This window comes from Fonsecaea multimorphosa, assembly GCF_000836435.1.
Source record: "Fonsecaea multimorphosa CBS 102226 unplaced genomic scaffold supercont1.1, whole genome shotgun sequence".
Lineage (NCBI taxonomy): Eukaryota > Fungi > Ascomycota > Eurotiomycetes > Chaetothyriales > Herpotrichiellaceae > Fonsecaea > Fonsecaea multimorphosa.
Window position 1 is genome coordinate 1,111,571 of NW_015971635.1, and position 23,267 is coordinate 1,134,837.

Genomic DNA, 23,267 nt, shown 5'->3' on the forward strand with positions numbered 1-23,267 from the left:
GGGCAAAGGAGCTAGACGGTGCAGGTGAGAACCAAAGTGTCCGAACGAGAAACTGGAGCCTTTGTCAAATGATAATCTCGCTCCGGGATGGAGACTGGTAAGACTTTCGTTGCATGTCGCCGGTCCGTGGCTGCTGCGACTGCGGCTGCATCTGTTGGCCTGCCTGAGTGCCATCGATGAGCAGCAATCCGGGAAACGAACGCTAAACGGGATGAGAAGGATGGACGTGAGCAGCGGTTGGTTGGGTGGCCCTTCAGAAGTCTCATCAGGTGGTGATCTGAGCGGAATTGGGGAGTGGGAGCCGCCAGCTGAGTTTGGAAGCCTGGGGCCTGGGGCCTAGGAGACTGGAGTCCAGGAGCATGTCAGTGAGAAACATTTAGCGAGTTGACAAGCCCTGAGGTTGGATCCCGGGTTCGCAAGGGAGGTCAATCGTGTCGTTTGGAGGCTGCAGCTGTGTGGGAAGACAAGCCGAGCGTGAGGTCCCTCCTTGCCAGACAGGGAAGGCCAACAGAACAAATTATGTCTACCTAGACCGGATGCAGCCACTCGGGCTCGCCAGAATTTCTCACACACTCAAAAGACTTTCAAGTGCCCCGTCACGGGTTGGGGTGGCAGCCCCCCCGGAGGCCCAGCGATGGGCCACAAAAGCACCATGCTTTTGATTTTTCGGCTGGTCTCTTACCGCGCACAGTCAGTGGGCGTCCCGGCACGCAGCTGCTGCTCTGGGCTGCTCTATTATTATTGGAGGATCGTCTGGTCTCCCACACCTTCCTTCTCACCAAGGGCAGTTTAGCACCATGGCCACTATTCACTGGTCCGTAGAGTTGTTTCCGTCGTGGTGTTGCTGCCGGCTCAAAGGTCGTTCGATCATTGTGGACTAGGAGGCCCCAGAGGATCCAGCAGGGCTTCCCTTCGCTAGTTGCCTGCTACTGCAGATTACGAGCGGCGGATGGGCGGTAGGCGTCGATGAGTTGGGCTGCCAGGAGTACTCTGTAGGCTGTACTGCGGGCCAGACAGGGCACAAAGTTATGCCTGAGTAACACCGCATTTCCCGGGCTTAGTTGTCCGTGGCCCGGAAGGAGTCCTGTGGTGTCGAGTTTTAAGGGGGTGCAAGCACAGTCAGTAGTGTTTGGGAGGGATGCTCCAATCCCACCCGGGCAATCCCTCCAGCGACGACTAAGAGCAAGCGCAGGCTGATCCTAGCCTTCAAAGCCCGTTCGCCACGACCAATACTGCGACTGAGCCCCGTTCATGGATGAGGACGGGACTCATCAAGTGACGCCCTGCACCACGGAATCATGTCTGACACTTTGAGATCCTGGGAACTTTGACGGAGTGGAGCTTTGAGATAGAGCACCAGAAACTTCGCTTGCGGCAAGACAAGGAGGCACTTGTTTCCTCTGGAAGCCGATCCTTTCTTCAGAATTCCGTTCTGATTGGAGTCTTGAGGACCACAATAGCCATCGACTTTGGATCGGGTCCTTGTGTACTTGTAGTGGCACATTTTTCATTTTTACGATGGGCCGATGCAGCAGCAGGCCGAAGCGGGAGGCACCCAGGAGGGGCTTTATCCGGCAAGGTACTCGCAGTAGTATTAATTGAGACACTTGAATTCCCGGATCAAGCCACTGTTTGGCCAGAAAATGCTTTGCGGGTAACATCACCAGGCCTTGGCCGGCATGACTTGGGGCATGGTTGGCTGAGAAATGGCCGTGCAGGACGTCAAGGACTCCCTCAGGATACTCGTAGAGTGAGAAGAGCCACGCCGTGGTTGATGTGGGGTTGGTAAGATGGCGAACGAGATGTGCAAATCTTTGGAGCAGATCACACGGAAAAGTATGCAACACGAATACCAACACTAGCAATGAGGTAACATGATGAAGTTTTTGGGTCTCTTTGATTACTAGCCGTGAAGCATTTTGTGGACCATCGAGGCCGTGAGGTAACGAGACGTGGAAATCCATCGACGAAAGGCCACTGGCACACATCGGAGTTCACGAAAGGAAGGCGTTATTGGCCCATTGTTATTTGCTCCTTGCAGACATCAGGTTGTGCTGCTGATGCGTCCTTTACCACCACTACTGGGCCACTGTTAGCACGGTTTTGAAAGCCGTGGATACAGTCCAGTCCTTGAAATCATTGATGAGGGTTCGGTGATACTGGGCCCTGCAGGAGCAGGACATCGGATATTGGCTGGAATTCCACGGCAGGAGAGGCTGGCAAGAGGCCATCCAAGCTGAGCTGAACATCCATGTTGATCGAGATTCCCAGAGTACCCGAACTGGCGTAGAGTATAATCGTTCATACAATAGATTAATTCTCCTGGTCACGGCAGTTACGGGCTTGTCAGAAACAAGGGCCTCCGAGGCGCATTGATACGATGGAAAAAAAGATGGAACATGGCATCAAGGACCGTGGTCAAAGGTATGTACGAGTACAAACATGGGTTACGCCTTTTCGGGGGCCCCTTGGGGGGCAAAAACTCATGCTCCACCAAAGCAGAAACTGCGGCGTAGGTAGGTGAGTTTGCTACTCTGTATCCGGAATGAACGTTAAAGGTCCAAAGGAGATTGATAGGCAGACGAGCGACAGGACGAGTAGAGTGGCTTTTCAGGGGAAGTCCGGTGAGGCAGCTGGAGCTGGAACAAACGGAAGTGGTGGTGGCCTAGTTCTCGTCGCATGGAGTACTGGGTATTAGTTGGGAGTCTGTTCGTTGTCTAACGCGGAGGGAAGCAGTGCAGTAGGCGCAGGCATCGACAGAGAGGTAACCTGGTGATGATGGATACCCTCCGCTTTTTCTGCGAAATCATCTGAGCCGCCGTCATCCAAGCCATGTTCTGTTTCGCATTTGCCATGCGGCGTCCAGGTTGCGAGCCAATCATGGGATATTGCGAGAACTGCAGCCAAGCGTGCCACGAGTAACCTTGGGACTTTCCTCACAGAGCGAAAGTCCAAGGGCTGAGAATACAGGCTCCATAAAAGCTCGTCATGATTGCCCTAAAGACCAGTCACCTACCAGTGGCAGGAAGCCGACGGAAGCGAGAAAGTCGGGGCCAGCTTCAAGATCAACGTTTACCAATTTCGACTACGGGCGCAGGGTGAGATAACAAAGCACACGTAGTCGCACTCCAGGGCTCCGTCCGAGTATGCTGATCACATTTTGAGCGGCTGAGTGACACCAGTGGTGCTGGTGGACGAGGCCAAGCATAACGACCCAGGCTTGCCTTGACGAGGGTTTGTGTCGGGGCTTTTGTCAAATAATGGTGAGGGGACTGTGTTTGATGGTCTTGTTGCTCACTAGGTAATTATTAATGCCTAGTAGTACGAAGGACCCAGACTGGTAGTTGAGGGTGCAGTCACAGCTCCAAAGCGACATTTTCCGGGCAAATAATTACAAGCTAGTCCCGAGTACAGAGGTGGTCTGTACAGTGTCAGCTGGAGATTGAGGTTCGGTGAGGTTGAGGTGGACCGAATCAAGGCCTCAGCCATCTCTCACTTCTCCTTTTCTCCTGTGGGTGCCTGTGCCATTGCCCAGTAGTGCACATCACTGCGTTATTGCGTTACTGCCTGCATATGGCCGCAATTTGCACTCGGGCCCTCTGTTCAACTGACGACTGTACCCCATAATCACAGTCAGAGAGGCAGGGGGCATAGAGGTGGCAACGAGGTCGAATTGATTATCCAGAATGACAACAGCAATGGGAGCATGGGCAGCACACCACAACAGAGCAACAGAGCGTCGCATCTCGCATCGGGCCCTAACAGACGCCCTCGCATCCTACGAGCAATCCAATCACCTCATTCCTTGTGACGTGAATCTCTTTCAACATCATCGTTGCATGTTGCGGCGGCATCGGAACCACCGTCACCACCGTCACCAGCCATGAGCCGCTCCTTGTAGCAGTGAGAACCTTCATTCGTCTTGGTCATCCTGGGTTTCCGTCTCCCTGCTGTGGTGGCTGCCGCTTCTCCTTCTGCTGTGCTTGCATTCGTAATATTGTTTCATTATTTTGATTTGGTCTACCTAAACCATCGGGGCTCGTTTTCGCCAGAGACTGCTCCACTTAGCAGCTGCGCATTCCTCGTCATCCGCCAATCCGTCCGTTGATACCCTGTCTTCGGAAGCGTGCACTTGAGGTTGGAAAGTGACAAGGGAAAAAGTGAGAAAAGGATGAAATGAAAGTGAAAATGACACGCCTTCGCGTCTCCTTCGCGCCCGCGCCCCGCGCCCCGCCGCGTTGCCTGCTACCATTACGGCCCAATTCATTGCCCATCTTTCCTTGATTCCCTCTTACTTCATCATTGTTAGCTTCGAGGCTTGATTTAACTCGTTTTGTTCCAAGTCCACACTCGGCCAAGATGCTCCAATTCTCCTGCTACGACGGCCACCGACAAGACCCGCTGAATACCAGGTAGGTACTGCCCTTGTCACCCCCTGCGCCTCTGGCCCTCTATCCCCCTCCCCTGCCGCCTGCGCTCGACTGACGCGTTTGCACTCACCAGCTGCTATTGTGTTCGTCGACGCACTCCAGAACCTCGGGCATGCAAGCCAAACGGTAATTAGCCTGGTGTCCACTGGCGGCCGCATTCACCCATCACGATTCACGATCACACTCTCTTCCCTCTAACTATCACTAGTGCCCTAGTCCAGCTGGCCCCAGTCCTCTCGCCTCTCGCTTTGTGTTGAAGGTCCAACTTTGCAGAGTCGTGGTCCACGTTGCTCCTCCGTCAAGGAAAGGAGGCCACCTCATTGTCTCCACTGGTGCCACTTATGAGCACAAAGAATGCTTATCACCACCACTTGTCCTGCACCATACGGGCGATTCATATCTTTCCGCGGGGCTAGGGCTGGATGACTCCCTTTGTCTCTTTTAGGGCGCTATGACTGGGCTCGACTTGATACGCTACATATCTCGTATCTGTATGTCACTGCCAAGTGGCTGCTCGGCCGTCTTCCGCTCTCTTGTGCCCGAGCTATTCTCATGATAACGCGGGACCTCCTGCGGTGGTCTCCATATCACTCCTTGTCCCTTCTGACATGAATCTGGAACATCTGCCGCCGTCCGCTGAGTGTGACATATTTTCTCGGGGAGCCCGCTGAATGCAATGTGTTCTTTGAAGCTAACTTACTCATTCCAAATCAGGCTCTTGTGTCGTGACCTGGAAGTGGAAATAACGCGAGGCACCACAATCCGCTCTCGAGTCTCAGTTTCTTTTGACCCCCAGTCAAACGCGATGAACAGCACTCCACAAGGCCGCGTCGGTATTCGCCAACCAGATTTGAATGGCTCCGTGTGCAGGGGAAATAATAACGATTAGGAGCAAAATGCTTCAGTACGCCTGGGATCTCCACCGGTTATTGTTACCCTATCCCTTCTTCAACCACGGCGGCTTTGGTGGCAGACCTAACGTGAAATGGGCAAAGGATGTCTCCCATGCCTCGGCTTGCCAATGATGCCATTTCTGACTACCGCACCGATGCAATAATGCTTACAGAGTATGGCCGGCTGCGAAGGCATCTGCTCTGCTTCCAAGGGGGGAAATTCCTGCACCACGGGGTTCAAAAAATGCGCATCACTCATCACTAGTTGGCAGTTATGCCTGCTGGTCCACTCCAGCACGCCACAATTGAATGATCCGCGACTGGAGCCAAAGGGAACTTTTTGACTTTGGATTGCAGCTCGCCAGAACATCCCAGTTCTCTGTCTGACCTCCGGCCAGCTCTGATCCCGCCACTGTTGATCCCTCTGCATCCACGACTGTTTCGAGAGTCCCGCATTAAGAAAGAGGTTGCCTGGAGATATGCTGGCCTGGGGACTACGGCTCACCGTCGGCCTGCTTGTCAGCTTTCACAACCGGTATCGATTCTAATGGCTCGGTAAGTCCGGGCTCCTTACATTATTTTGTGCCTGTCCATCTAGCTGCTGAGGCAGCGTCAAAGCGCGCAAGATGAACTGCCATTTTTGCGTTATCGAGGGCTTCAAAGGATTATTTCCGGTTGGAAGATTGCACCAGATAAGTTCATGTGAGGGGAGTGTTCTGTCTGATTGCACCAGTCTGCCTGATCACACAAGTACGCCTGTGGTTACAGCAACTCACATGAAGAGGACAAGGAACCATTGACACTCCATCATCTGATCACTCATTCGCTTTTATGCCCAATCCGAAGTCAGAACATCGAGGAGAACTGCCAGATTCTGTGACGAATGCATCGTGTTCAGCGTGCTATTCCTGGACGGAAGACCTCACTTCCACATCGAAGATGAGTTCATTTCGAAGCTTCTGTCTGTGTTGAACGAAACCTCAGACATCTGATACCAGTTATTCCTCAATACCACCGCCGCCGATGGGCTCTCTACCAAGTTTCGAACAGGGGAATTGTGAGATGGATTTGTTCTTCCACATCCGGCAGGAAATGCCTTACAGCAAAGGCAGACTTCATATCAATTCCCCTAGCCCTTGTGATTCGTGCGGCATTTGCAAACTTGATCTTACAGACTTCGTTCGATTTCCACCGTTCGGGCGTACGCTGTTCCTCTTCTTTCTTGCAGAACCATCGATCCTTTCGGCTACCTTCTTTCGAGTGCTGTGACACAAGCATCCATGACTGGGCAACCGTACGGGGCATGATGATGCGGCACAAACGAGTTCACACATAGATCATTCACTGGGAAGAATCAATGATTGTGTCAGTGGACCGGTTCATTTGAGCATTCCTCCGCTCAACGAAGAGGCCGGTACGTCGTATGCCGCTGTCTATAGCAAGACCCAAAGGCCTGGTTTCGGCAAGATCATTGTGTGAACGAACGCGTTTGTCGTCCAAGTTCAGCTATTCTCCTTTCGGCAGTCGTCCAAGATCGCTGACATTCTGATATGGCATTGGCACGCCACGACGTTGACCATGGGCAAAGAGTCCTGAGAAGAGTCTTGTGCTAGTCTGTCCAGAAGCACCCCACGGGGTCTTCAGGATCCAGTTGCTGCGAAACGTTCACTCTAGCAGACTAATCGCCTGTTCTGTCGACGAAGGTAGGCTGCATCAGACCTTTCAAGGATACGTCCAAGCTGCTGTGCTCACACAAACATCCCCTATTCCTGAAGAAGTAGGTCTTTCGTGCTTTATTAGGAAGTCCACCCTTACTTGATCCTGCTACCTACAGGTGGAAGCGGGCAATTCGGAATTCGTTTCCTGCGCGTGTCGTCATCCCAGCGTCATACTAAAAGCAGTCAAACCACTTGGCTCACGTTCAATGTTTGTTTACAATTGCGGCCTCACGTCCGGAGGACACGACCCTGAGTCTCGCATATCCAAGCTTCGACCTCTCCTCGCGACTTTATGTACAATGGCCCCCGAGTCGAGTATCACCGTCGACACTTCCAAGAAACAAAGCCCCATCCGGAATGCTGCTCAAGGAGCAACGCTAAAGGACCAGCTTCCTCCCGCCAAGTCCAGCCAGACATATCCTCAACAAACCTCAGCGGTTTCGGCTGGGTTAAATGCCTCGTTGTTCTTCGTGGGTACCGCAACCACAGTTTTGGAGTGGGAGGGTCTCCGGCTCATGACAGATCCCAACTTCTTACATGCTGGGGACCATGTTCATTTGGGACCCGGTGTCAGGGGGACGCGGAAGACGAACCCCGCAGTTGACCTGGAGGATCTACCGCACATTGATCTCGTCCTCTTGTCGCATTATCATGCCGACCATTTTGACCAGGAAGTCGAAGCTTCGCTCCGCCGAGATCTGCCGATCATCACCACCCCCCATGCCCACAAGCACCTGGCGCACAAGGGACATGGCGAAGCTTTCACGGCAGTGCATGCCCTCGACGCGTGGGAGAGTATGTTCGTAAATGTCACCCCCTCCTCCGCATCCACCAGACGCCCTCACCTTCGCGTGACAGGCATGCCCGGGAAACACGTCGGCGATGGCCTTCTCGCCAAAGCGAACGACATCCTCGGGGCAATTCCACCTACCAACGGATGGATGCTAGAACTTGGCTACACTGGTGACTCGTCAGCCCCTTCCTCAGGCCCCGATTTCGAATGCGGGTATCGGATTTACATTTCGGGTGACACACTCTATGTCTCGGAGCTGGAGAAGATACCCGAGCTCTATACACACGCGGGCAAACCGATTGATTTGATGCTGATACACTTGGGCGGAACCACTGTGCCGGGCCCGCATATGCCGTTGCTCATGGTTACCATGGATGCCGAACAGGGGGTCAAATTGGTAAAGCTGGTGCAGCCAGAGGTTACAGTGCCTATTCACTACGAGTAAGTCTTGATATTCCTTTTTCGTTCGATCCGCCTATTGTCTGCACAAGTCGAAGGAAGTATCGTGGTTGGATGACCGCTGCGCTGCCATCAGCGGACGGTCCTCCTTCCTGACTTCCAGATTGGAGATGCCCGGAACCAACACAGAGAGAGAGAGGGAATTCATTCCTCCATCCATCAAAATGCACCGTTGGAGCGTCTCAGTTCAGTGTTATGACCCTCATCCCCTATTTGGGATGTCAACCAAGTGGCTTAGTTCTCCTTCTCATTTCTTGCTGCCTTCTACGCCCAAGAAACCCTGGCTTCTCTTTGATCCTGTCTCCTCCCACCCCTCTCCCCAGCAAAATAGAGACAAGAGCACATGGCGCCAAGTCCCGAAAATACAAAAATCTAACGTCGAAATCCCTCCCTCCCGTTTCCGGGGTGGGAGGGCCACAATCAAACAGTGACTACGACGTCTTCCTTTCCCCACTTGCAGACTTCAAGGACGCCATCACCAAGGCCGGTCTCTCGGACAAAGTCGTCTACCTCGACCGGGGAGACGAGTTCAAGTTCCGGGTCAAATGAGCCGACGACGCGCGGGGGGAAGGAGGGATTGAGGGAAATAGGATACGAGGACGACGAGCGCAGGCGGATCGAAGAGTCTAGGGAGAGGAGACGTGGGATTCAAAACCAGAGACGGAGACACACACAAGAGGTCGAGCTGGGAAGGAGAGAGTCTGTGGTTATAAACATAGGCTAGCTCGCTAGCTAGCCAGCTACTCATTACATGCAGTGACCAGAAGGAAAGATTCCATATCCATCTATCTAGCCATACGGCGTTCTCCAACTCGTGTCTTGGTGGGGACAACACGAAACGGCAATATCGATGTCGGTTCGCGATATCTCGACGAGGCCGTGCCATGCTGCTCGCATGCCATGCGTAGCCTAACCCACCAGGCAGCAGATGCCTGCCTACCCACCCACCACCTACGTTACTCGTAACATAGCGTGCATAGGTCAAATGAGAGTACAGCCCCCGATGCCACATCATGATAATAACTTAGATTGATCATGTATGCCAGAATTCGGATCCAACGCAAAGACGAGAGATATGCAAAAAAGCAAAGCTTGTTCGGATTCGGTCACCCTTTAACGATGAATGCGTGTTATGCGTGTGCAGGATCCGCAAAAGACTGAAATACTACTATAATACTTCGTTGCACTACGTTATATTAGTGCGAGATACGTATTTATTATATTGAGACCGTCGTTTCCATACATGCAATGCACCCACCCCTTCCTTCCTGTCTGTATCTACAGTATGCTACAGAAATAAAATGAAAAAACCCACACACACGCTGCATTGATCTTGCCATTTTCACGTCTTGCCCAGTGGCCCCTGCCCCCTGCCCATCCCACGTCCACAGTAAATCACCCTCATTAGCGCCACGCCGCGAGGACCGACAAATCTATCGATTATATGTTTGTGGGGCCAAGCTCTTTTGTTCACACACAGTAGAACGCACAAGGAGTCGACCGCCGTGTGAGGACAGCAAACGTGATGAAAATGTCTGCCTACCCCTCAAGGACCAAGGGCAGTCCTAGTCGTAATGGACCTTTCGCTTTGGTGCCCGCCAATGTATCTCAAACCCGGGCTTCAGGTCAGTAGGCGTACTCCCTTTCCCTTTCCCTCGCGCCTTCACGACTCCGCAACCCTGAACGCTGCGTCTGCGAATCCGAGTAATCCTCATAATTCGGTAGTTGTCGTCTTAGATCGCCATAGCTTTGTCTTGCTTCAGTCAAATGTCCATACGCCGACAACCGATCTCGGCTCGACGAGTATTGGTGACTCTGGCTGTGAGACTGTTGGCTGCCATATTGTTGCTGCCCAACCGACGGATGTTGATGGAAGTGAGCGGGCACCTGAGGCGCATAGTCCATGCTCATGCTGCTGGCATCGTAGACGGACTCTCTCCCGGTGGGAGCATTTCCAACTCCATAAAAACTGGTTCGGTAATCTTCAGTTGAAGGGTCGAGGAGCGCTTCTTTGACGTCCCAATGGCCTTGCTTTGTGCCGACGCTGAACTCAAGATCCTCCCTGGTGATGCTGTCCCAATACTAAAGTCCACGTCAGTACATATGAGCGATTTAACGTTTTGCGGGCGACCTACCTTGTACACCATCATGACTCCCAATAAATTGCACACTGTGGCGAAGAACAAGCCGTCAAGATAGTGGCTGACTCCTTCGCAGATTCTCTTGCCAAACACATATAGGATGACCTGGCCAACGATGAAGAAAAATGCTCCGAAGGCGAGATCACCTAACGGCCACCGGTCCTGCAAAGTGTTCACAACAAGGATGACCTGCATGACAAAGTATACCGCGAGGAAGATGGCGTTGATGATATACACAACGATGAAAAGACCTGTCGTGTTCGTTGGCGACAAGCCAGCCCAGCCCTTGAAAGTGAGGAGACTGACGGCGAAGCTGATGAAGAACATGATCAGACTGCCGAGTCGTAGCAACCAAACCGAAAGTGTGGTCCCATCCTCATAAAGCTGAAACCCAACGAACCCGTTGATTAACAGACTCGTGCACAGTGCACTAACCAGGCCGTTCTGCACCGCCACGAACCAAGGATATGCACTCCCACTTGTTGCCTGGATCACGCCCGCGTCCAGCACCAGGCTGATGATGGTCAACAGGCTGTATATGTAAAAGAATGTCAAGATCTCTTTCCTCCCTACAGCTGTGAATTTAGACCGAACGTGGAAGATCATAATGGCGGTCATGAACAAGGCCCCAATATGGGCGAAGTCGCTCGCGGCTTGGAAAATGATTGTATTGCCTAGTTCGATGGATCGCGCACTGCATCCTGGCAACAGGACAGGGTTTTTGGCTGTTGTGAATTCCGCGGGAGGGCCCAAGATGTAACAAAGAGGTAGCGCAGATTGTCTGCAGATCGAATCGAAGGAACCGAAGCCCATCTTGGGCTAAGTGCCCTTAAGAGGACAAGTTCAAGGAACTTTGCAGAAAACTCGACGCTACCAAGCCCCAAAGGCAAGGATTAGATGTATTTTTCTTGCGGGAAACCGGCGGAGTGAGGATGGATTTCGTGATGGGTGCGAATTGTTGCAAGGGGGTGATTGACGGAAACGAGAGGAAGAGCCGACGGATTTTGAGGGGGTAGAAACGACCGACGCGGCTGCTGGATGATAACGAGGGACGGACTGCGATAGAGAATGACAGGAAAAGTGTAACAATGTCTTGAAACGAAGATGATGCCTCAGCGAGTGGAGGAGCAGGTGGTGGTGGTGGTGATTCTAGGGCAACGCAGTCCGAAACAAGGCTCTGACCGGGCCAAACACGACCTTTCCTATATAGGTTAGACCCATATCATTTTGGCATGACCCGGAAATAGCAACACTGGCCAGCCTTGTCAACGAGGCTACGAGTACATATATCGAGTACCGGGTACGCATTGAGCAAACGTCAAACAGTGAGTTCAATAAAGGCTGGCTCATTCAGCGTCTCGACGCAAGACGGATATGCTCAATTGCTAATTCCCTCTGGGTATACATCATTCCTCATAACCAGCACACCGTCACTCGACCTGTGACATTCTTGCGCAAAGACGCCAGTTACTCGCCGCCTACCCAACGCCTTAAGCTAACCCTGGATGCTCTCCTGGTGCTTGACCATGCAGTAAAAAAGAGTAGTCTTGAAATCCAGCCGTCATGCCCTGTCCTGCACGCCATCATCCGGACTCATGCTCGTGCCTTTGGTACTCTTAATTTCCTTGCTGCCTTGGTCACAAGTTGTTTTGCTCTTCCTTGTGCGGCGCCCAGGTGGTGAAAGACCGTCGTCCTGTTGAAGCTCGGTAGATGACGCAGCACATTGATAGACTCAACTGTATCAAACACGCGCAAACGAGCATTGGCGAGTCCGCCGGATAGTACATTGCCGAATTTCTTTCCTGCCATAGCGTAACCTTGGGACATGCGCACCATTTTGCCGTGTAGAGTTTGTGTTTCTTCTCTCAACCTCAACCGGATATCGAAAGGTGTCAACTTGCTCAAGAAGGACCATGTTGCGTTGAGCGGCTTTCCTCTATGCATTCCTTCCTTGGTTAGCCTCGGAAACAAAGCCAAATCATCCGCGATGAACCGTTCTCGCACAGCCTTCCAATAGTCTGAAAAGCTGCTCGCCGTTTCCTGAACATGTCCGCTCAGCATGTTCAAAAGCTCTTTCAGCCGCTGAAACTCGGAAGTCGATCGGTCTCCCAAGGAGACGGTAAACGTCTCACTAAGTTGAGGTTTACTCATGGTCAGGTTGACCTCAATATCACCATGAGCATCATGTGGCTGTAAGTGGACACTGAAAACCCCTTCAAAGAGCTCTTGTACGGACACAGGAAGGGTCTGGTTCTTCCGCTTTAGCTCAACAGACAATGGAGACCGCTTTTTGCGACTCAGTGCGATCTTGGGTAGTCTGACCAGCAATTGGCCTTCGCCTGCGATACCGACTTGAAAATGTAGTACGTCATCTGCAACGGCAGGAATAAGATTAACTGAAGCAATGTCGAGCAATTGTTGAGCACTTTGGCTTTCCTCGCTGCCACTGTGAGTGGAAGTTGCAAGTGTTGGCATGGATAGGTCCGTTCTCGTTGATGGTGCTTGCTCCTGCGCGGTAACGCTGGCAATTATATCGTCGGAAGCTGCGCCTGAGGAGGGGTCGGTCAAGATTGGCCATAAGCCGAATCCCAGAAAACTGTACACGCCGACAATCCAAAGGACGATGAAGACATTCTTAATGAGTGAAGCACTGACTGGTGGGAGAAGGCTGAATTCGCTGCCGGGCTTCTCGCAAGGCTCTTTCGACGAGGAGTCCAAGCCATCATCCTCGCCAGCGTGGTTTTGCTCGGCGCTCGACACAGCATACGCAATGTGCTTGTTAAGGACAGTAGCATCCAAGTTCAGGAATGCCGCCATGTCCAGGGGTAATTTTGGCGAGAACTTGTGCTGCACCTGCATTGGCCGCTGAGGTCGTGTTTCGATGCATTCGTGCAGAGAATCAGAGGTCACACTACCTCGATAATCACCGTCCCAGCCCCGATCCATCCGGATCAAGATCTTCGGTATGCCGAGTTGCTCCACAAAGGAGATCATCTGGCAACTGTCGTTGTTCATACAGCCCTCATCATTGAGATTAACGCAGATGATGGCAATGTCCGGTACAGTCCAACGGGGGTTGCCGACGACTAACCTGGAGCCAGTCCACTTTGAAACTATTTCTGAGTAGGTTTGACTATTTCGAAGGATCAAGTCTTCCTGCTGGCCAAGACTACCGGATGACTGGATCAGATCATAGCAATCAAAGTCAATCAGTTTGTCGATTGCAACAAGGTCTGCAAAGTCTGGTTCTGCTCCGGGCCCAAATGTGTTTGGCACCACATGGTATCTCGAAACAGATGTGGGATTGACGTTGTGAGAGGTCACCGGCCGTGAAACAAGGACGTCGCCGAGTTTTCTCTGAAGTTCTGGTCTGAACTGTTCAACATGTCGCCCCAGTAGAAGAACCTTGAAATAGTTGTGTACGTTCAAGTCTAGACCACTTTCTAGAACAGGCATTCGAATAACACTCAGGCATCTTAGAGTTTCGCCCTCGCCATGACCACGATCAAGCAGTTTTCGGGCTTCTTGCTCAGAGAGAGGTCGGCTGGTTGTATAGGTGCCACTGGGACCCTGCTCATCTTGCCCAACTTCTTGTTCTGAGTAGACTATTTGAGGTGAAGGGGGCGGATCGGGGTAGCTGAATCCTTGCTCTGTGCGAGGGATCAGAGTCGGTCTGCGGTGTAATGCTTCCCTGAGAGTGTCCTCGAGACCATCCTCGTCTGATGATGCACCATCATGGATGTAGACTTCGTCAGAGACGCTTTGAACATCATCTGAGCTATGCACGTCAAGGAGAGATCCCACGTCTGTATGTTCGGATTGCAGGTCGTCTTCGTTGGAGGATTCAACGTCCGCAAGCGAGGCCCAGCTATCGTCTAGTGAATTATGGTCAGGCTCAGACGGCTGCATGGTGGTGGTCGTGGTAAGTGAGGAGTCTGAAGAGGAGGAAGAGGAAGACGAGTGCGCGAGCAGAGAGTCAAGTGAGAGATGAAGAGGGATTTCCGGGTATCTGAGGTCGAAGTGGTGTGAATCGCTGCCTCGAGGGCGAGCAGGCGGTTCCACTTCGTTTCGAGCAGCCTTGCTGTGGTTGTGCTCAAATGTGTCAGTCATATTGTGGTGAGGAAGCCCACGAGGTGATGACGGGGATATCACTTGATGCGGTGGTTGATGGAGGACGAAACGATGCTTTGAAGTGAACCTACTATTTGAGATGGGGTTGGCCCCAGACACTTTCCTTGTGGTCTCAACAGCGTTGCAACTTCTTGTGGACCAGGTCTTCCAGATCCGTGGTTCAGCAAATGGGATGCGGGACCAAGAGCATCTGCATGGACAAGAGGAGGGGGGCTCATTCAGGTACTGTATGGTCATCAACCTGGGTACATGAGAGCGTTGAAGGGGAAAGCCTGCATATCAAGGAGACAGAACGAAAGATGAAGTCACGGAGTTGAGGAAGGTACCTAAGAGAGAGAGACGAGGTAGTTAGGCACCAAACAGATCAGCAAAGGTTGATGCAAGGCAATGGCACATGGGCAAGTGTCAAGACCAAAGCAGGCGTGGCAGGCGTGGCAGGCTGAGGAACTGAGGAACTTGAACCCCGCAGACGCGCGCCCATGCATGCCGGGCTCCTTGGTGCCTGCCCCTCCACCACGCCGCACACGCCGTGCTTTGCCCGTTGGCCTGTCCTCGGATGCCTCTTTGGTGCCTCTCTGCAGGCTCCACCTTTGATAAGCAAGGCTAGGCTCCAGCCTTGCCGTCTCTATTTGTACCGTTCCTATTACAAGGTTATGATGAAGTAGTATATTTTGTATTCACACAGGCCCAACCATACACTTCAATCCCATGGGGTATATGGATGGGTTCTTCTCCTTTGCCCAACCTAAACCAATTATAGAATGGCCCCGGCCCCAGGCCCCAATGCGACGCGACTCGTGACACCAGCTGTGCCGTCAGCATCAGCATCGGCACCACGTCGATTCCTCAATGCCAACAGCCTCGTTAGCCAGTACATCTTCTGGAGTCGGCCTTTCTTGCTGAATTGCCGTTTCTCTCATCGCTTCAGGTCGTCCTTTCTTGTTGCATCACTCCGCTTCTGCAGATGCAGGAGGTAACATGTTCTGTACTCTTGAGAACAAACCCAGACAGTGTGCCTCTGAATCCAAGCCTCTTTCTCGTATTCCTTGCACGGCACAGTCCCTACTGTCCCGACGCCAAAATTTTTGCGTCTCAAATTGCACCAAAGGACACCAACGCCAGGCTGCCATGCAATAATCAAACATCTTGCTCTACCATTGCCGTGAGCGTGCCGTCCCTGGCATTGCCGGTCAAGGAGAAGCCCAGCCACCGGCGACTTCGACCCACTCGGCAAGACAGCTGCCTTCTTTTCCTTCCACGTCTCGGATGTCAGTGTCGCACCGACACCGACATCCAACACCGTTTTCTTTGGGCGGATCTGGAGTAGCCCAGTACTCGTCTTCCTCCTGTCTCTCCTTCTCATCCTCGGTGGTTTTCTCTAGCCAGGGAATTCGCGGCAGCTGTCGGGCTGGAGCATTCGCGGGACAGTGCTGGATTGTCGTGTGGCGATAGCCAAAATCCCGGAAATAGTGGATATCACGAGGTGCCAGGAGGGCACCAGCCGCAAGAGAATGTATAGGAGCATCACCCCACTGAGACAAAGTTAGTTTATGTATGGTTAATAATGCAGGTTCGGAAGAAACTCACCCTTTCCATCCAGAATCCTCCACTTCGGTCCATCATCTCGAAGAACTCATTGTACTCTTTACTTCTGAACCAGTCCAAGCGTGCGATCTCGAAATTACTCCAGAAATGGCACATATTGTATTTCTCCCCCTCCATCGCTTCCCCATCAATGTCCTCAATGTTTTGATGACCGGGCTCGGTCTGTAGGATCTCATTCGGTAATGTTTTAGCTCGTTTGTCATCTGCGGTAGCTTCCTTTTCGGGTTGAGGCTCGATGAACATCTCCCAGAGACCCTGAGACTGGATCTTGTGCTTACGCTTGTAAGCCGAGGCATAGCGAAAGATATTTGGCACTGTTTCCTTCAGTTCCTTGACAGCGATGGTGAAACCATAGGTTTTGTTGGCCCTCGCCATTTCGATGAAAGGATCGTAGGTGATGTCGCAGAAGTATTTGATTTCGGGTTCCAAGCGCCAGTACCATTCGAACTTGTCCAACAACTCGTGTTTGTAGAAGAATCCCGAGTAGAATCGGCACATGTGATGGTAGCTCTCCATGCCACCATACATGATTGCCTGATCCCCTTGCTTGCGGATGCCCTCTTTTGCGACTTCATGATCAACCCACTCCGGATATCCCCACATCGCAGGGTCAATCTTGCCAAATTCCACAGGAGAACTTGTGTAGTTGGTGACAGTGTCTTTGAAATCCTGCTCAAATTCTCCGTCATTGAGAAAAACGTAAGGATAATGGAACCATCGGTTGAAATGTCTTTCGATGCTCTTGATTGATTGAATGACTCCTTCCAGCTCCTTATTCCGGGCAAGGACAACAAAAGCCGCGTTAGCTCGTGGCTGCTTCGCAGCGTCTTCGGGGTTTAGACATCCCGTTGCAAATACTCGATCGTGCTTTTCACTTATTTTTCTGCTTGAGGCGTTAGAAGAGGATTCAGGAGGACGGGACGAGGACTGCGGCATACCGTATTGAAGGAGGCGTGCCAGCCGGGACTAATATTCGTCCCGGAGAGCTAGGATGTTTTATGACAAGAATGAGGATGATCAGGACAACCAAGCTGGGGAAAAGGAGCAGGAAGCCCAATGGTATGGATATGGACGAATTGCCTTTTAGCCTGATGCGCCTGCGGAAGAAGGATAATCTTGAAAGTGTCTTTGGCTTTTCATGCTTGTAGTCGTCCACTGCAGGCGACGTGTAAAGCGAAGGCAGGCGTTTATACAGGCGCTGTGCAAACCCCATTATTAAGGACTTCTACTACCCCGGTCGGAGGAGGGCTTTCCGCGCTGCTTCCAAACTTTTATCTCGCGGACATTCAATCGTCATCGAATGTCGACTTGAGGACGTCAAGGGGGTTTGTGTATTTCGTGCTGGATCGATTTCCAGGTGCCTCTTTTCGCAGGCGGCGAAGGATTGGGACGTGTAGGGTCGGAAACGGAGCTGATAGGGATGAGCGCGCAATGGATTAGGAGAAGCTCAGGACTGGACGGATCGGCGCAATGGGATTAACTTGGGCGATACCAAAGCAACATAATGGGCTCACTGGGTTGATTCAACAAAGTATGAGGACAGATATGGCTCTTCATGGACGTTGGGAGAGAAGAAAAGGACTTTTGGCTCGAAGTTGCAAGACGCTGGCAATACTGGTGATCCACAGCCCGACGGGCTCCAGGGACCAGAAACCAGTGAGAAACCACCACCGGAGGCACCAGAGGCAGATGGGCCACTGAGGAGCCACCTGAGGTTGCGTAGCTGCCAAGACTCCTGCTACCGACCACTCCGTACCTAGTACGAGATACTAGGTATACTAAGTACTACCACCAGTTATGGTACCTAGTAGTAGCGATATCATCAACTCATTTCCCAATCACCACTACCCTCGTCCAGTCAATGCATCACCGGTGATATTCATTCGTGTATGTATCACGTCCATATCGCAGGTCAACCGGGAGAACCTCCTGCAAAGATGCACCACCAGATATTATGCGACCAGCAGTCACAAGACGACACCATGATTACTGCGTATTATTATTGTTGATAGTATTACCACCCACGGTGTCTCTCCTTTTCCACAATTTTTTTGTTTTTGTCAAATGCTCCTGAGAGTGCAGAGTGGCCAAATGTTACGCCCAAATATACTCACCAATAGGCACTTGGTTAGTCAACCCAGGGTTGCCTCCCCTGGCGAGGGGGGGAGAAAGGAGGCTTTTTAAGTTGCCCCCAACAGTCGGCCGACACCCAGGCGGACAATTTCCAGGGGCCAAGGCTCGGTGGGCGCAGCCTAAGAATTGCCTCTCGGGGTGCCAGCGGGTGCCAGTATCGCTGTATCAGTTGCTAGGCGCGTCAGTTTCACGAGGCCGATCCCTCCCGGCTACCATCTGCTCCTCCCACCCTCGATCTTTCTCACCCAGCACCAGCCTCACTTATTCGCCACAGAGCTAAATGAGGAGTTGTTGACGTTGACACCGAATTATCACCTCCAGCATAAACAAGTGGCCACCAACCACCCCGAACCTGCAACCACTTCCATCTTGCGACTCAGTTTCGAAACCTCACAATGGTCGCCTGTTGAACTGCTTCCAATTCTTCCCAACCGATCAAAGTTCTATCGTGATGGTTTGAAACACCTTGTTTGACCCTGCCCAGCGGCTGCCAGGCTCACTAGGCCTCGAAAGACCCTTTTCCCCGCGTTCCTGCAGCCGCAACCCACCCACCGCACGAGGAGGCCTACGTCTGCATCACGAGCCATTGATCTTCACCGCATGGAATGATATAATAGTGACGCCCCTAATCTACGCGCGCCCTGATGGTTGCCAATTCTCCTCTGGCATCCAGCAATCTCCCTTGTTCATCATGGCCGCAACTTCTCCTCTGCGCCCGTCGACACCTGCTCGACCTGTTTTCAACGCTCCCCATCTTTCTCCGAATCGAATCCCTTTCGCCTACGCCTCTCAATCGTCCTACAAATCGGGTCATCTAGGTCTTGACGTCTTCTCGCCGGTTGACCAGAATGGGAGCTTTTGCTTTGACCGTGTGATTAAGAGTGGGAAAGTACAGCGGCGGGTCAAGAACAAGGGAGCCTGGAAGCCGTCATGGAAGCCGGCCTACCTCGTCCTCCGGCCGAACCTCTTGTCCGTCTACCAAAATCCAGATGAGACCGATCTCAAAGCTTCCATCACCTTGTCTGAGGTCACAGCTGTTGCACGCGTTCGAAAAGCCCACACCGAACATGTGTTTGGCGTTTTCTCCCCTTCGAAGAACTATCATTTTCGAGGACTGTCTGAGGCAGACACCGAGGACTGGATCATGCATATCCGCTTAGAAGCAAGGACCGACGACGATAATGATTTGGATCTTAGCGCTCCGCAGCTCTCGAACAAAGCTGGTGACCTATCAAACCCTTATGAGTCCACCGACATCTCAGCAGATGAAATGCATCGTGCTCCGGGTTCCCCTGAGGGGAAATCGAGAGCGATTCAGAACAGAACCAGGAATGGGTCACTGCTAGCGAACAGCCAAGGGCGGCCTTCCAATCTCCAAGAGTATTCCGGAAACGAACAATTCACAACGTCACACTCCGACTTCTCAGATACCTTGGGCAGTTCATTGCCAAAAAATTCCTCGTTGTCGCTCACAAAACAACAACCGGCATTGTCACCGATTGCTTCATCACAGCAACTCAGTTGCAAGGTCGAAGCAAAAGGAAATGCACAATTACCCCAACCACCATTACATTCCGAAGCCGTCACTGATCCGGAACGTGTGGTCCGGCAGGGTCACCTACAAATCCTAAAATCTCACAAAACTGGTGTTAAAGGGTGGAAGTGGATCTGGGTCGTGCTGCGTTCACGGAGCCTGTCTTTCTACAAGAACGAAGCCGAATATGCGGCCGTGAAGATCCTACCGATGCACTCCATTGTCAACGCCGCCGAGATCGACCCCGTGAGCAAGTCCAAAAATTTCTGTTTCCAGATCATCACGGATGATAAGACGTACAGATTTTGTTCCCCGGACGAGGAAGAGTTGGATAAATGGCTGGGAGCACTGAAAAGCGTGTTGAGCAAGCGCAACGAAGTGGAGAAGGCGCTCGCTGCAAAGGCAAGGGACAAAAACCGGGAGAAAGGGAAAGGCAAGGCTAGTTTGGAAGGCGCTGCTACATTGGTCCTGCGTCAGCAAGCTGTTTGATTTATCTCATTTGCTCAACGGCATTGGATACTTTATATCCGCGTCAACGACCGGTACGACCTCGAATGTGCATACCATGGCTGCCGTGGACTCTTTGCATATACAATGTGCCAAAGTGACGAACGGGGACGACGACTATTTTACCACTCTGGATGATGAATACAGCAAGGGCACGAGCATTTTGGCTCGTGCAAAAGAGCCAAAAAGTCTTTGGCCTTTGGAGTACGGGGAATAACGCTGTATATGCATTGATGAACTTTGGATGACCAAACTACTTGGAAAAGCGTATGAATACCCCTTTTGCGCTTATTTTGCATGGCATATGAGGTACACTGGATAGCACAATGAAAACTATACTGGGATTGCAAATTGCCGTGGTACAGAGTACACATCCTCTCTAGCAGGAGACCAGGCTCACGGCGCCGGTAGTGATGGAAGCTCCGAATGCTCAGTACACGATCGGCACGAGACAATTAACTACCAGGTATTGTTCGGACCGCATAATTTGGCAAGTCAGGCGAGCGACGACGTTCACGATGTTTTTGTCGCCAGCCTTGCGATTCCAATGCCAGCGTCAGTGGTACTCCGAATCCTCATCTCAGGCTGAATCACACGGCATAAAGATTGTTCGTATAAATCCCGAGTCAGATCTGGATAATGAATGAACAAAGAATACAATGACAGACATTGTGTGAGAGATTGGTAGTCGTGTTGGTATTGGCGGTGGTAATGATGTGGTTGTGGTAGTACAGATCTATACATGTAATACCTGCGGCGAGATAGTCAAGCCGGAGGGAGCATTTGAGAGAGTTGGCCAGCCTCTGATACACAACCCACAATCCAGGATAGATTCAAAGGATGGCCCGTGTGACGAGCAATGTTGCCTGACTCCGGTAGAGGTGGGCGCTTCCAAGATCAGGCGGATTTTGCTGCCTTTGGACATGTCGGTGGAGTTGCTCAGAGGACCCCCTGCTTTGTCCTCGACTGAGCGACCTGATCATATCCCTTGTCTTTCGAGGACGCTTTCTCGCCAACGGCGCATCAAGACTCATCGACCAAAAAGCCCTCTGACCCGTCCCCACAAACCCCTAGACCTGTTCTCAACCACCACATCTTCGTACTCGTCCGTTGGTGACCTGTATGCAGCTTTCTGTTCCGGCGAGCCAGCCCCAGCCTCTTGCATCTCCTCCTGCTCAGCTGAATACTCCGCCATCTCTTCTTCTTCATTCTCTGTCAATGGCCGTTGCTCCCACAACGGTGGTTGCGTATGCCCGTTTGCCATTTCCTCGGGCATCCAACCATCATTGATTCCACTGCCGATAACATGCACGCTCTTGGACACGACCGCTTGATATTGCTGCTGCGGCTTGCCCTCCTCGAATTCGCCCTCGTCATTAAGTCCACGTTTCGTCCTCCAGGCCTTTGCTAAGCCAAAGGGTGCCAACGCGCCATGAACGACGTTTCGTGGCCAAGAGCCTGCGAAGAGTCCATCATTCAAGTCCGCCCAGTACATCTTGATCTCACGCGGTTTGTCGGCCCACTCAGGTTTCGAGATGGCCCTTCCGTTTGATCTTTCTTGGGCTTCAAATGCCTCGAGAGCTGATTCTCTAGCCGCAGAAACTTGTTCCCAGACTGAGCCGGTCTCCGTAATTGGGACCTCGTTGTGACGGAACCATTCCTCCATAGCTTCCTGCTCCGCTGCCTTTGCGACCTGTTGGCGTTCCCTGAAGACATCAAAATTTTGCTGTTTCAGTTCTTCCCGTAACTGAACGGAATCGTAGTCGTTCGGCCCCTTCAGATGATTGTAGTCTTCGCCATCCACGATGTCGAGCTTACGCCCGCGGACTATGCCATGGTGCTCCATACTGAGCTGCTGGACCGCGTTGCGTGTGAGAGGTAGGAGTGCCCGCTCGTGCGCGGGAAGATCCTGGAGAGCCAGCGCTGCCCGTTTTCGGATCTCTGCGGCTTTTGTCTCCAGTTCCCTGCGTATCTTGTTGATGCGCCGTCGCGCACGGTTTGTCATTTCCGAAGCGTTTATCAGCCGCTTGGTTTCCACCGCCGTTACTTTTTCCCAAGGACTGGGTCCCGAAGATATCCAGTCAAGCACAAAAGCAGCGTCGGCAACGCTGGTGGCCTTTTGGTCCATCAACTTTCGTCCCCGCAACTTCTTCGGTAGGAGTTCGTCAAGCTTGGGAATCTTCTCGGTGAGCTCATCACGAGCAGCCATTTCCTGAAGGGTCACGGGGGACCCTAGCTTTGATTTGACAACATCTATATCCTCTTGTGTGGCTTTGATCAAGTCCTCGGGTGGGGATAGCTGTCTTTGCATCGAAAGCTCGCGGAGTTTCTGGAAAGCGAAGAGGCCTTCTAATGCTCCTGCAGCAGTAGGTGGAAAGTGTATGGAAAAGTATGGCGTCCACATATCCGGACGGACCGACGCAGGCACAGTCTTTTTGCCATGGTAAAGCAGCTGCTTGAGGATTTTTGTTTCCTGATACAAGAAGCTTGTTAGCAACGCGACAGCGTAGCACGATTGGTCCCCATTACCTGCAACGTTCTCGTCAAGCTGTACACAACTTGATTAGTCCGAACATGGCGGTAGGCGTAGATGTCTAAGCCATGCGTCTGATGTCGAAGAGCCTTTGTAACTTGAATGTCTTGCGTCGCCTTTTTATTTTTGACCGCATTGGATCCCCCCACTCGCCATTTGCCCTGGACCCATTTTATGTTGAACTTTTTGGGGACGACCGTAGGTTGGAGAACTTGGTTTGGATGAGGTTCTCCCTTTAACATCCTAGGAGGCCGTATACGTGGCATGGCAGGGATGGACATAGGGGGTATCTGATGAGCCATTGAATTGGCAGTGACGGCCGCCATTGCGGACACTGCAGAAGGTCAATGGCAAGATTGGCGCCGTAACAAGGAAAGTCTATCAACAATT

At 52.1% G+C, this 23,267-nt stretch overlaps 6 protein-coding genes across 6 annotated transcripts; 2 read left to right on the forward strand and 4 right to left on the reverse strand.

Annotated features, from left to right (window-relative positions):
• Window positions 1–7,340: 7,340 nt before the first annotated feature.
• Window positions 7,341–8,842, forward strand: Z520_00423 (uncharacterized protein; the record flags this gene model as incomplete). The annotated part of the gene is made up of 2 exons (XM_016770944.1): window positions 7,341–8,275; window positions 8,722–8,842. 2 exons carry the CDS (start codon window positions 7,341–7,343, stop codon window positions 8,840–8,842), a joined length of 1,056 nt encoding a protein of 351 aa, XP_016637854.1.
• Window positions 8,843–9,919: 1,077 nt separating this feature from the next.
• Z520_00424 (uncharacterized protein) lies at window positions 9,920–11,247 on the reverse strand (the record flags this gene model as incomplete). Its single annotated transcript, XM_016770945.1, has 2 exons — window positions 9,920–10,375; window positions 10,429–11,247. 2 exons carry the CDS (start codon window positions 11,245–11,247, stop codon window positions 9,920–9,922), a joined length of 1,275 nt encoding a protein of 424 aa, XP_016637855.1.
• A 780-nt stretch (window positions 11,248–12,027) lies between these two features.
• On the reverse strand, window positions 12,028–14,343 carry Z520_00425 (uncharacterized protein; the record flags this gene model as incomplete). The annotated part of the gene is made up of 1 exon (XM_016770946.1): window positions 12,028–14,343. One exon carries the CDS (start codon window positions 14,341–14,343, stop codon window positions 12,028–12,030), a length of 2,316 nt encoding a protein of 771 aa, XP_016637856.1.
• Window positions 14,344–15,755: 1,412 nt separating this feature from the next.
• Z520_00426 (uncharacterized protein) lies at window positions 15,756–17,383 on the reverse strand (the record flags this gene model as incomplete). Its single annotated transcript, XM_016770947.1, has 3 exons — window positions 15,756–16,097; window positions 16,153–17,056; window positions 17,109–17,383. 3 exons carry the CDS (start codon window positions 17,381–17,383, stop codon window positions 15,756–15,758), a joined length of 1,521 nt encoding a protein of 506 aa, XP_016637857.1.
• A 1,611-nt stretch (window positions 17,384–18,994) lies between these two features.
• Window positions 18,995–20,326, forward strand: Z520_00427 (uncharacterized protein; the record flags this gene model as incomplete). Its single annotated transcript, XM_016770948.1, has 1 exon — window positions 18,995–20,326. The coding sequence occupies one exon, from the start codon at window positions 18,995–18,997 to the stop codon at window positions 20,324–20,326; it is 1,332 nt and encodes a 443-aa protein (XP_016637858.1).
• A 1,048-nt stretch (window positions 20,327–21,374) lies between these two features.
• Window positions 21,375–23,203, reverse strand: Z520_00428 (uncharacterized protein; the record flags this gene model as incomplete). The annotated part of the gene is made up of 2 exons (XM_016770949.1): window positions 21,375–22,817; window positions 22,874–23,203. The coding sequence occupies 2 exons, from the start codon at window positions 23,201–23,203 to the stop codon at window positions 21,375–21,377; spliced, it is 1,773 nt and encodes a 590-aa protein (XP_016637859.1).
• Window positions 23,204–23,267: the final 64 nt, after the last annotated feature.